The sequence below is a fragment of the Rhinatrema bivittatum genome, chromosome 1, assembly GCF_901001135.1.
Source record: "Rhinatrema bivittatum chromosome 1, aRhiBiv1.1, whole genome shotgun sequence".
In the NCBI taxonomy this organism is placed as follows: domain Eukaryota; kingdom Metazoa; phylum Chordata; class Amphibia; order Gymnophiona; family Rhinatrematidae; genus Rhinatrema; species Rhinatrema bivittatum.
The window spans coordinates 187,710,709-187,724,946 of record NC_042615.1 but is presented as its reverse complement, the minus strand read 5'-3'; the positions used below and the strand labels follow the sequence as shown (position 1 = coordinate 187,724,946).

The 14,238-nt window shown below is 43.7% G+C and overlaps 1 protein-coding gene across 3 annotated transcripts in view; it reads right to left on the bottom strand.

Annotated features, from left to right (window-relative positions):
* Positions 1–14,238, bottom strand: part of ADGRA3 (adhesion G protein-coupled receptor A3) — a 462,035-nt gene that overhangs the window by 95,265 nt on the left and 352,532 nt on the right. For all 3 annotated transcript variants that reach the window (XM_029590300.1, XM_029590282.1, XM_029590290.1), the window contains one exon: positions 12,609–12,733. In XM_029590300.1, coding sequence (XP_029446160.1) covers positions 12,609–12,733 — 125 coding nt within the window. The remainder of the gene's footprint in view (positions 1–12,608; positions 12,734–14,238) is intronic.

Genomic DNA, 14,238 nt, shown 5'->3' with positions numbered 1-14,238 from the left:
GACATTTCTCTAGTTTTGCGTAGAGGCGCTGGTCCCGGAGAATCTGTAGGACTTGTCCGACCTGCCGACGATGAGTGTTCAGGTCCTGTGAATAGATGAGGACGTCGTCCAAGTAAACTATAACACAGGAGTTTAACAGTTCTCTAAGGATCTCATTCATGAGATGCTGGTACACTGCGGGGGCATTGCATAAGCCGAATGGCATGACCAGATATTCATAGTGTCCGTCCCGGGTATTGAAGGCGGTCTTCCACTCGTCTCCGGGACGGATACGCACCAGGTTGTAGGCCCCTCTTAAGTCCAACTTAGTAAAAATTCGAGCCCCTTGGAGCCTAACAACTCCGGGATCAAAGGTAACGGGTAACGGTTCTTTTTGGTAATACTATTCAAACCCTGGTAATCGATGCAGGGCCGTAGGGACCCATCCTTTTTAGCCACAAAAAAGAAACCTGCCCCAGCAGATGACTTAGACTGACGTATAAATCCTTTAGCGAGGTTTTCCTTGATATAATCAGACATGGCTTTAGTCTCTGGTTGAGAGAGAGGATACACCCTGCCCCGGGGCGGTGCTGTACCGGGAAGAAGTTCAATGGCACAGTCGAAGGGACGATGTTGGGGCAGTAACTCCGCCTTTTCTTTAGAAAAAACGTCAGAATAATCGCTGTATGGAGCCGGAAGTATCGGTCCGGCGTGTGCCAAGGGAATAGGTGGAATCACCGCAGATTTTAGGCAGGACTGGAAACACTGAGAACTCCATTGGGTAATCTGTAAATCATCCCAGCGGATTACCGGAGAATGTTGCTGTAACCAGGGCAGGCCAAGGACTACGGGATGTATTGACCTCTCCAAAACGAGAAAAGCGATCACCTCCTCGTGAAGAAGCCCGGTCTGAAGTGTGATCGGGGTTGTGGCCACAGAAATGCTTCCGGGCAAAGAAGTCCCTTGGATGGAGGTGACTCGCAACGGAGGTTCACGGGGGCATGTAGTTATCTGAAGACGTTGTACCAGTGCGTGGGAGATGAAATTCCCTCCAGCCCCAGAGTCAATCAGTGCCCGCATCTCGAAGGAACCTCCTGGAAATTTTAAAGTTATAGGTACAGTACATTGAGGAGCAGCATTAAGACAGCCCAGGAGACACTCCTCCATCACTCCTAGGCGTGAGCGTTTCCCGGCCGTTCCTTACACTGTGAAAGGAAATGCCCTCTTCCACCGCAATACATGCACAGTCCTTGTGTCCGGCGGCGGCGTTTCTCCTCTTCAGATAAGGAAGTCCTTCCCAACTGCATAGGCTCTTCTGAAGAGGATTCGGCAGAGGCCCCCGCCGGCCGGAGAGCCGGCATAAGCGGTCTGGAGAATGCAGGAGCTAAGGGCGACATGCGTCGTGGAGGGCGTACTTCCCTGGCTCTTTGTTGCAAGCGCTGATCAATGCGTCCAGCGAGTTCAATGAGCGTGTTGAGGTCCTCAGGAAGGTCTCTGGCGGCTAGTACATCCTTAATCCGACCCGCCTGACCTTCAAGAAAAATTCCCCGAAGAGCATCATCACGCCACCCCACCTCAAGTGCAAGAGTGCGGAATTCCAAGGCATACTCCGCCAATGTGCGTGCTCCTTGACGGATTTGCAGTAATTCGGAAGTCGCCGAGGTCTGGCGAGCAGGTTCGTCGAAGGCGGCTCGGAAACTGGCCACAAAGAGATCCAGATTAGAAAGAGTGGCGTCATTCTTTTCCCACATAGGCGATGCCCAGTTCAAGGCCTTGCCATCCAACAAGGAAAAGATGTACGCTACCTTGACAGAGTCAGCAGGAAACTGAGTGGGAAGCAAGGCGAACCGTACAAAACATTGGTTGAGGAATCCACGGCAGGCTTTGGGATCCCCCGCGTATCGAGAAGGTGCAGGCAGCTGTGTAGGAGTCTGGAGCGTGACGACCGGAGCGGGTGCAGGAGCCGGGGCCGGTGCAGGAGCTTCAGCATCCATACGAGTAGCCATGCGCTCCACCGTAGCTACTAATGAATCCAGCACCTGTTGCTGTTGTACCAGCCGTTGAGCAAGCCCCGGAATGGCCTGAAGACCCGCGAGATCTGCCGGATCCATGGCCTTGCAAACTGTTGTGATTGTTCAATCAGGAAGTGGATCCTTGGGCCGCCCGTCCCGGAGGACGGAAGGGAGGCAGAGCTCTGTGGTCTAGACGAGTCTTCACCTGGAAACCCGTGACTCCTCCAGAGGAGCTGTGGGAGCCCGGGTCGCTAGGACTTAGGAGTCTTCGCCCTGGAAGCCCGAAGTCCCCCCGGGAGGAGCCCGTAGGGACCCGGACCGCTGGGACTTAGGAGAAGCTCGAAGAATCCAAGGAGAAGAATACAATCCGGAGTCGGGGCAGGTGGATGGCAAGCAGAACGGAGTCACGGACCGGGGTCAAGGCAGGCGGCAGGCAAGCAGAGTAGAGGTCACGAACCGTAGTCAAGGCAGGCAGATGGCAAGCGGAGTGGAGTCACGGACCGGGGTCAAGGCTGGCGGCAGGCAAGCAGAGTAGTAGAGCAAGCAGAATTCAGGAACCGAGTCAGCAGGCAAAACCAGGGTCAGGCAGGCAGGAATCAGGAACCAGGCAAGCAGGAATCAGGAACCAGGCAATCCGAAAGGCAACTAGAGCTCAACAGAGAGACCTCGTTGCAAGGCATTTTGGAAGCGCCAGAGCCCCGTTTAAATCCCCTACCCGGCGTCTGATGTCACAGGGGGCGTGTCTGCACATCCGGGTGCAGACGCCTCAAAACGCGGCCCTTCGCGCGCGCGTGTTCCCCCGTCGAGGGGAGGAGTCTTCGGCGGCGTTTCCACGAGGAAACGCCGCTGCCATGCGGCCCTGGAGGCCAGGAACCCGGCGGTTCGCGGCGCGGCAGCACAAGGTAAGAGCCCGGTCACTAAGCTAGTGACCGGGATCGTAACAACTTTATTCGTAAATATTCAGTAGGATGTTTATCCTGCTGAATGGAAAAATTGTATTCTTACCTGCTAATTTTCTTTCCTCAAGTTCTGTCAGACCAGTCGAGAGGAATGGGTTTTGCTCACTTCTTAGCAGATGGAGACAGAACTAGTTTGCTAAAGTCCCCTATTTAGTAATACATGCAGCTAGCAGCAATCCAGTATTTCTGTAACAGCGCAATGAAAATTTCCCCACTCGTCCACTGACCAGGGGAATCATTAACAGTCCCCGACAAAAATTTCCACCAACTATGGGAAGAAAGATCCTGAACACTAAACACCAATTACCTCTTCGGTCCACCTGGCTATTGTGCCCTTAGGCACAGCTTCCCCTTCCTTCTGGCCAGAAAAGAGGATGAACTGATGATGCAATCTTCTAAAGTCAATTATAACCTGCACATCTAGCAAACGAAGATCCTTTGAGTGCTCCATATTGTTTTCCTTCTTGAGAACTGGCACAGAGACTGCTCAGGTGAAATGGTAACACCACCATCATAAGCAATATTGGTACAGTATACATGTTTCTTAACATGAGGGGGCTTGTGATTCCAAAGCACGTCTAGCCAATCAGATTGCTACCATAAATGCCATCTTAATCATGAGATCTTTAATCAACACTTGTCCACTAGGCTCAAACGGAACCAAATTGAGATCTCAGGACAGAATGGTTGTTCTTACCAGAAGATGGAGATATTTCACTCCTTTCAGAAAACCTAAAATATCTGGATGAGCATACAGACTCCCCATGCACTCTCCCTTTTACAACAATTGATCACTGACACTTGAATCTTAAGGGAATTCAGAGCCAGGCACTTTTGAAACCCATCTGCAAGGAAACAAAATTTAAACAGTGTCACCTATTCTTGTGAGAACCACTCTTCAAAGACATTCCATTCTGACATAAGCCAGTGAAATGGACCTATTCCTTGCCTGCAAAAGGGTTGATATGCCCTCAACCTATTTCTCAACCTATTCCTTTTCAATAGCCATACCATAAGAAAAAAATGAAGACTTATCTAAATCAGTGGTTCTCAACCTTTTTTCGGTCGGGACACACCTCACAGATGGTTCTCACATGCGTGACACACTGAACATGTGACCATCACCAGGCTAAATGTAAACAAACACTGCATTCCACAGGAACTCCCTCGACTCCCAACAATGGGTGCAGAGCAGAACTAGGACATTCCCTGTTCAATTTACCATACAAAAAAATATATTTCTGGTGACATCTCAATAACAGCAACATAAACACTCTCTCCTACCAGGTGCAATAACCCTCCTTATGAAAAAACAGTAATTTACCACCAATACATGTTCTATTGAGAAAACACAACAAATAATATTGATACAAATGCCTACATGCTAGTAAAATACTTCAGCTTGGTCACACACACAGAATCAACCTTCACCAAGTACAGAAAGACCACAAATTACAAATATGGAAACAAACTGGAATGGAACCCCAAAAGAGCCACTCTGCATTCTGTGCAAAACAAAAATATAGCACCTATCAGACTTCCATGATCTGAAATAATGTACACAAACTAATGTGCACAAAGTTACACCTGCATTATGGAACTCAAACAGTAACAACCCTACCTATGAAAAGGCAGCATTGCAAAAATTACACCAGGCCCTAAATACCAATACACCTCCTATTAGGAAAACAGAACAAGCCAAGCTGCTATAGATCCCTACCAAGAAACTACAAGCTCGCAGAACATCCTTAGCTGAATCACACACACAGAACACAGACAGACCCTCACCAAATACAGAATAAAGTGACCATAAAGCTAATGCTTTTGTTTTTGCGTTGTTTTACTGCATACAGAGTTTGGCTTCTTGCTGTTTCCAGTTCAGTTTTTGTCTCCACATTTCTATTTATACATTCCCCGAAAAATATAAAATAATTCTAAAACTAGAATATAATAAATGTTTCAAAACAACCGATAAATGGAACATCCAATCATTAAACATTTTCAAAATTATTAAAAATTATCCAAACACCAATAAACAATTTCTAACAGCAGACACATCACATAATACCTAATAATTAAAATGGCAGTCAATCAAGAAAGATAAACTTAAAAAGCCACCTTTACTTACCCTCTCCAGTAACTCTCGTACTCCCTTCCATTGTAGGCCAATAGCACATACCAGAAGCAGCAAGGGCTGCTGAAGCTCTGTCCTCACGTACTTCTTCCTTAGGGCCCATGACTAGTCTATCTCACACACACCAGTCACCTGCCTGACCAATCTCCCTTACATACATACACACACATACGTCACCTGCCTGACCAATCTCTCTCTCACACACACACACCAGTCACCTGCCTGACCAATCTCTCTCTCACACTCACACACACCAGTCACCTGCCTGACCAATCTCTCACATACACACACACCAGTCACCTACCCAACCAATCTCTTTCTCTCACACATACCAGTGACTTTCCTGAGCAGTCTCTTGCTCTCACACATTTCTCTTACTTACACAGATGCTGACTCACTCTCTGTCTCACTCACCCCTACCCTCAGCACACATAGCACCTTCAGCACAAGGTAGCCAGTATGCTGCTATTAAAAGCAGTGTCTTGACAGGCTGGAAACCAGCAGGAGTGAGCTCCCCAACCCCACAGCGCTAAGAAGGCAGCACTCAGCTGTTTGCTTCTGCTGCGATCGTTCGCGGCACAGAGCAATCAGCTGAGATTGTAATTTTATTCTTTTCACCCCACCCCAGCCTTTTTTTTTTTTGCAGTTTGATTATTATAATTTTATATTTTCTTGCAGGTGTCGTGCTGGCGAGAGAAGGGGAGGTCGGACCCGGGGGGGGGGGGGGGGGGGCAGCGGTGACTTGCTCCTTCTGCAGCAGCAGCAGCATGCAGGCATGGCCTTTTCTTTTTCCCATGGGCTTGTAAATTTGTAAATTCTTTCTCCTTGTTAAATTCCTATTGATTTTCTCTGCTCCAAGTTGTGTATTTCCCTGTTATATTGTAACTGCAACGTTTTTTCGTTCCGCACCTGTTTATGTTCTTATTGTATCTTCTTTTTACACCCCTTTTTAATTGTAAACCGGCATGATGTGATTCTTATCACGAATGCTGGCATAGAAAACACAAAATAAATAAATAAATAGATAAAATGGGCCTGGTAGACATCACTTCCTCTTCCGGGCCACAGGGGCGGGAAGAAGAAAAGGTCCCGTTCCTGTTGCCAGCTTCCACAAAATACTGCTGCCGTTCCCCTCAGGGCTTGAATGTGCTGATAGCCCGGGCAGGAACGGCAGCAGTGTTTGTCTCACTGAGGTGAAAGGGGAGGGGGGGAGAGCAGCGGGTGCATGACACACTGGTTGAGAACCGCTGATCTAAATGAACCAGACCCTGGAGAAGAAGTACATCTACTCGAGGTAGACAGTGGATCCTCGACTAATAGCCACTTCAGATTTTCATACCATAGCATTCTGGACCAATCCAGAGTCGCCAGAACTACTTGCCCCTGATGTGCTCCAATCTTTTGTAGTGCCTTTTACCATCAGCAATAGCAGGAAGACATACAAAAGATCATGACAAGGCCATGGCTGAGACAGGGCATCCAAACCTGCTAACCCCATTTCTCTCCTTCAGCAGAAGAAGTCCGAGACCCTTACATTCTTTGCTAACACCATGAAATCTATCAAAGGCACACCCCCACCTGTCCACTATTATCCAAAGGTTTGGACTCATTAACTCCCACTGCTCTGGATTCAAAGTGTTCCGACTGAGATAAACTGACAGAGATGATCTCCTTCATCATTATCCACTCTTGCTATATGGGTTGCACAAAGATCTTTTAGGCAAGACTTTGCCCATTGGAGCAAGGATCCCATCTCCAGAGCTAAATGGCAATTTCTGATACCATCCTGTTAACTGACATAGGCCACTGCTGTGGTAGTGTCTGAGAATACTCTTACTGCCCTGCTACAGATCATTGAGGCGACTACATGCAATACTTTCCTTATGGCCTTCCTTCCAGCTGATTGATCAACCATTGTCTCTGTCATATTCCAGAAACCCTGGGTCATTTGGCCCAGACTATGGATGCGTCATCCCCCTCCCCCATAGGCTGGCATCTGTAGTAACTGTGATCCATGGAGAAGACTGCAGCTTAATCACTTTTCTCAGGTTCAGCTCCTCTAGCCACCAGCTTAAATTGTTCCTTACTTCACACTCTAGGGCTAATCTTTCTTCATAATCATGGAACTGTGCTCTTCACTGTGAAAAGAGTGAGCTCTTTGGCAGCCGCATGTGCACCCGCACCCACAGAACCAGATCCAGCACCGACACTATGGATACCAGAATCAGCAGATAATCCCAGATCCTGGGAATCCTCATCCTCAATTGCCCCTGATCTGAGAGCAGAGATTGACGACAAATTCTATTATAAAATATTTTCCTTTCCAAGAACTGAGACAGTATTAGCTTGTTTTTGGCAACATTTTTCACCCAGCCAAGTTCCTGGAGGTGGTGAACCACTTATACCGTGGACATCTTGCTTTCTTCCTCTGACTTTGCTCTGATTAACCAATCGTTGAGATGGGGTGGACCAGAATATCTTCCTTCTAAGTGCCACTGCCACTTCAACCATAAACTTGAAGAAGATTCACAGAGCCATGGCCAATCCAAAGGGAAATGCTCAAAACAATGTTCCCTTAAGACCACTAACCTGAAAAACCTCCAATGGTCCACTCTGATAGTTTCATGTGGAGTTAAGCCTCAGTCCAGTCCAAAGTCATAAGAAACGCCCCTTGTTGTACTGCCAAAATGTCTGAGCAAAGAATATCCATGCGGAAATGGATAATCTGAAGAACCCTGTTGACCAGCTTCAGGTCCAGGAAGGGACTTAAAGGTATACACCTTCTTAGGAACTACAAAATAAAGTACCTCCCCCACTCCCATTCTTCCCTTGGCACTGGAACCACTGAAGGAACAAACAGATGATCCAGCTTTCTTCACTGGCAAATGACATGGAGAAATCATATCGGCATCTGCAATATGATGGGAAAATTCTAATGTTCATAACAATCTTCAGGACCCACTGATCTTAAGTGTTTAAGTCTAGGAGAACCCTTTTCTGTATGATAAATGCCTGGCTTCCCTAAACCTGGACTTCCTTTTCCTGGGCTCATGCACAGCCCCTTGGTCTATCTTCCAGTAGTCTCTGGGATTTAATCAAACACAAAGCACTGCTTGAGTAAGCCCTTAATTCTTCTACCCTATGCATCCTTCAGCACTGTCCCATCCTTCAGCACTGTCCCGCCTTCCAATGATATTGTGGTTTTATGCGAAAAAACATCAAAACCAGAGCATCAGTCCTGGGACCTTAAGGGTTTTTTTTTTTTGTTTGTCAGCAGTTTATTCATTGCCATGCCTCCCTTGAGATCAGCCTCCAGAGCATCCCACAAAACTGAGATAAGATCCCTACATATCCAATGGATGAGGAAACCTTTTGTGGGCTGGCAGAAACCTTCTAGGATAGGTTCACCTTCTGTCCTCTCCTTGCTCTTTGGATATACTCAGGGCTGCTATAGCCTGCACAATTATGGATGTCAGCTCTTTTATTTTAAAGAAAGGTTTATCCATTTTGTCCACTAAAATTTCACCTTCTTCCAGGTTTCCTCCCATGGCCCATTACCATGGTCCCTTTGGCCTTTTGAGCCTAACCTCAAGGACTCAAAGTTTGAGACCATTAACATCTCTTCCAAGTCCAAAACGGACTCCCACCTAGGCTACTTTGCCTGATGAAGCAGACCCACACTCCACCCTTTAGAGCGAGGTTGGAGAGCCAGGGATAACATCCATCCTGAGGTCTGATACAATTAAAAAGACCAAGGTTCCCACCAAAAATGGGAACCCCCCCCCCAGCCTGCCCCAGACCTGTTTCCATCCCAGGACTATCCCCCAAACTCATCTGTTCCAGACATGCAACTTTATTGCTTGATCTACTCCTTAGGAACTCTGTATTTTAGAAAGAATATATCCTGTCACATTCAACTCCCATCTCATCTAATTTTTTAATATTTTTTTTTAAGAGGAGGAGAAAGGAGAGAGGAAAAAGGCATCCAGATTCCTCTGGCTTTTTTCCTGCCACCAGCCCCCCCCCCCCCTTCCCCCAGCCAAGCTGATGGGCCAATGCAGCCAGGAGCCACAGACACCCTACTTGGCTCTACTTCACTGGAGTAACACTCCACGGCCTAACCCACCAGGAGCAATTTCCAATTCAGCTGCAGTGACTTGCATAACCTACCATCTGCCAGAGTCAGAAAAGACTGGATTGCTGCTGGCTGCATGTGTCGCTATAAATGGAAAATCAGCAATCTAGCTGTCTTCTGTCTCCATTTAAGATCTGCATCACAGTAAATACATTTGAAGGAATAGAAAGAATGAAAAGCAATCTAAAAAAACTTGAGTAGTTGAAGGTTTGGCAGTTAAAATTCAAAGCTAAGAAGTACAGTCTTGTTCATTTGGGGTGCAGAAATCCAAAGGAGCTGTACGCAATGGGGGGCTAACGTCTGATGTGCATGGACTGGGAGAGAGACCTCAGATGTTAGTGTCTAATGATCTGAAGGCAGAAAAGCAGTGTGACAAGACAGTAGCTAAGGCCAGAGGGATGCTGAGCTGCCTAGAGAGATGTTGGGCTGCACAGAGTAGGAAAAAAGGAAGTGATAATGTCCCTGTATAGTCCATTGGTGAGGCCTCATCTGGAGTACTGCTTTAATCTCTGGAGACCATACCTCAAAAAGGATAGAGACAGGATGGATGCAGTCCATAGAAAGGCGACTAAAACTGTGTGGGGTCTGTACCAAAAGAGATATGAAATGAGATTAAAAGGACCTAAATATGTATACACTGGAGGAGAGAAGAGATAAAGACATTTAAATAACTGAAAGATATTAATAATGTACAGGAATCAAATCTTTTTCAATGAAAATAAAGTTGTAGGGGTCATAATATGAAGCTGCAAGAGGGTCGAGTAAGGGCCAATGTCAGGAATTATTTCTTTGTGGAATGTATAGTGGGTGTATGGAATGCCCTCCCAGAGGAGGTAAGAACATAAGAAGTTGCCATAGAGTCAGACTAAGGGTCCATCAAGCCCAGTTTCCTGTTTCCAACAGTGGCCAGTTGGCAAGAACCCAAACATTAAGTAGATCCCATACTACTAAAGCCAGTAATAGAAGTGACTATTCCCTAAGTCGTCTTGATTAATAGCAATTAATAATCTTCTCCTCCAAGAACTCATCCAAACGTTTTTAAACCCAGCTACACTAAATGCACTAACCACATCCTCTGGCAACAAATTCCACAGCTTAATTGTGTGTTGAGTGAAAAATAATTTTCTCCAATTTGTTTTAAATGTGCTACTTGCTAACATCATGGAGTGCCCCCTAGTCCTTCTGTTATCTGAAAGAGTAAATACCCGATTCACATTTACCTGTTCTAGACTTCTCATGATTTTATAGATTTCTAGGTATTGAGGCCAAAGATGGTAATATAATTAAAAAGAGCATGGAATAAACACAGAGGATGCCTAATTGCTAAATGATGGAAATGAAGAAAAGGAAAACCCGTGTTCACTGGGGAAACCTGCACAGAGCAACAATTACCCTAAGAATAATTTTAAAAAAAATGTTTTCTGGGCAGATTGGATGCACTGCTTGGGTCTTTCTGCTGACATTTAATATGTTACTATCTGCTGATAGATGAGCAAAATTCATGTGCCTCGATTAGTTTAGAGGAATGAAAAGGAAATGCCTGATAACTTCTCAATTAACTTTAGCCAGATAAGTTATTCATTCTCTGCTTTTCAGCATATTTGCTGCAGTATGTCTCTGGTGACAGTGGATCCAGCAAAAATTCCTCAAGAGCCCATTATTGCCAGGTTCATCATATATTTTTAGCCTCCTATTGCTGTAAGAGTTCCCCAAAACAAATTTCAACCAAATCTGTTCAAGTAGAGCCTTCCTGACACATGGCCATAGGCAGACAGACATGGCAATCCTATAAGCTGTTTTTACTTCTGTATAAAACATGCTAAGAAAAGATGAAAATACAATGGGCTCTTCACATTCCTCAAAAATAAGTGAAAAAAAAAAAAGAAAATTTATAAGAAATGATAGTCTGTGTGACAAAGAATATCTTAAACAAACATCTTAAATATATGCAAACATGTCCCTTCTGTATTGCTAAAATTGCATAACGGACATCTTAATCACAATTATGTAGAAAACAATGTCAGAAAACTGGCTGAACGGAGTGTAAGCAATTTTAAATAAGGTGGTTGTCAGTACTCAACTTTAAAATTCCTGACATGGCCATGTTTCAGTCTCCACTTCAGGGTCTGTGTGAAGGGCTTAAGACAGCAATGGCACTATTTTTGGCTCAAAGCAATGCTCTCTTCTCTGCTCAATCAATCTTCCAGCCATCGCAAAGCTCAGCACCCTTTGGCCTCTTCTCAGTGTTTACTGTTATATAATGGACTCTGTTTTTATTATTAGAGTAGCTGGCAATTGAATCCTGGAGATGGTTAGACTCGACAGAGGGAGAAAATTTTTAATGAAGATAAACTCCTTGCTCTGAAAGGAGACTCCTGAGAAAGGCTTCGGACAAACCAGCAAAACATTTTTTTGTGACCCAGTAGACCAGCTGCCACAGAATACCACAAATAAATGATACAATTTGAAAACTGCCTTAAAGCTTAACAAAGGCCAAAAGAAAATGAGAGAAAAATCCATGCAAGTGAAAGCTTAACAGTCAACTGAGACAGATATCTGGGATGAATGACTTATCAGAATGCCAAGGAACTGAAAATCAATGAAAACTGGTTTGGCATGCTTGGGTGGGGGGAGAGGAAGAAAAAGCTTTTGATTATCTTCTCCAAAGACACACAAGACTTTTGTCTGTGCCTCCACTTATTGTCATAGAACTTGAACAACCACCAAATCACAAGGGATACAATTTGTATTATTTATTTACAGTTTAATCATGCTAGCTGTAAATGTACTCAGATTATAACCATCTACTTGTCAAACTTTTTTTAATCACTAATTTAAACTATTTCAGCAATAATCAATTATAAGACAGAATGAAATGCTTTCTGCATTATACTTTTTGAATTTCATACTGGCAAGTAACCATACTTTTGTGTTTTCTTTTGATCTTTTCCTCCACTTTTCAAATTATACCTTTCTCTTAATAGTTCTTCTCATGTGGCATTGGCAAGCAAGTTGCTCATTATTATAGCTTATTTTCCTTAACTTCAAACCACTGATCATTAACATAAGAAATACATTACTAGAAGTTTTCAACTGTTTGAGAAATATTGTGGTATTGTTTTCATTAAACTCCTAATCTGCTGACTTGCATACCCTAGATTTCAACAAGGGCTGGACAACATTCAATGTTTGTTCTTATGTTCAACTGATTTTAATAATTACTCTATACCATTCATTAGCCTGTACTAAAGCTCTGTGGCTCAAACAATGAAAGAATTAACAAATAGTTCAGTTTCACAAGACTATAAGAAAATGTTCATCTACATATTTATATGCACACAAACTCACATGTACATATCTGATAAAACAAATGTCTGTCTATGACTTACCTGTGATGGTACATGTAGCTGATGATGATCATTAAGAGACATAACAGCAGAATTACAGCAGTGGCATAAACAACCGGATGCAAAAGATCAGCTGACTGTATGTACAAATCAGTTCCAGTAAGGTCCTTAAAAACAAGGCAAACATCTTAATTATAAATAGTCTTTTTTGTACAGAGGTGTGTGTGTGGGAGAAGGTACACATATTGAGAGATTATCAACAGCCCCCAATACCCCCATAGAGCTCTAGTATGTAGTCTAGATATATATTCATTTATCGAATAGCTCAGAATTGTTTCAAGATAACATATACAATGAACTGTGTGTTATTCCTTATTGCTTTATTTTCCCTCACATTTCTGGAAGAAAATGGATATGCCTTTTTTTTTTACACTGAATTTGTATGAAAAATGGAAGGGTACATAAGTTATGTTGCATTTTCAAAATATTTTGAAAAACATCTGCATGCACATTTTAACTGTCAGACTTTTTTGCCTCTAGTAACCCTATGCAAAATTAAAACTCTGGAGGCCAAACAGATTAATCTATAGTATTTGACAAGTTATAACTACACCATTCTGTTCTCTTGCACTTTTGCCCAATAACCAATTTAATAGAAACACAGATAATGACAGCAGAAAAAGCTCATACAGCCTATGTAGTCTGCCCACCCACATACCTGCTAATCATTAATGAAAGGGATTTTTATAGCTTTTTAAACATCCTATCTTGGTATAATGGTCAGTGTTCATGGGAAAAGACAATGACTCAGAGTTAAATAAAAAAAAAAGGTGGATTACTTTACAGTGCATTTATAGAAAAGATCCCAAACACACAAGTTATAATTACATAGTAAATGTTAGCAGATAAAAGATCAAAATAGCCCAACCAGTCTGCCCAGTTAAGATTTGTTTACTTTGAGTTGTTGTGCATATTACTTCCCATAAATAAATATGTCAACCCAACAGCAACACACCTCTCCCCCATGTCTTTCACAGCAGATCATCTTATATCTGACAAAGACTGAGACACTGATTGTCCCAGATTATGGATATTTATAGATTGGTTTCTAGTCTACCGAAACCTATTCTCTGATTAGTTCCTTTCTAAGATGCAAGCAGGTTTAAAACAACCTTTGAAAATGGTGGATCCAGTTGCCAGGTTAAAGCTGCAACCAAGTAGCAGAAGCGATTGCTGGGCAGACGTCGGAATCGTATGTATGCATTAAATAGCAGCGCTAATCTTTCATATGTTTGCATAAACTTAGCAAATACTGTCATTTTTAAACCTAGATTTGGCAATCTCTGGCCCCTGATGAAGCTGACAGAAACACGAGCCATGTCGGGCCAGGGCCAGTTTGATATTCCAGCTGCATATATCCTGCTACGATAAGTGTAATCTGCACTGACTTGATACTGGTAATATAACCAGGTTTAAAACATTGAAATCTTGTAAACACAAAAATCTCAAAAAATTTACAGCAGAGAAACAGATGATTAAAAGTCCTGTGACGGTCCGAATACCTACCTATGACTGCACGATTATATTATTGGCAATTGAGGCTAATGGAGTAATAGCCCGCCATTTTTATATGAGGTTTCTCTGTTTCTACATATGAGACTACATGGTATCA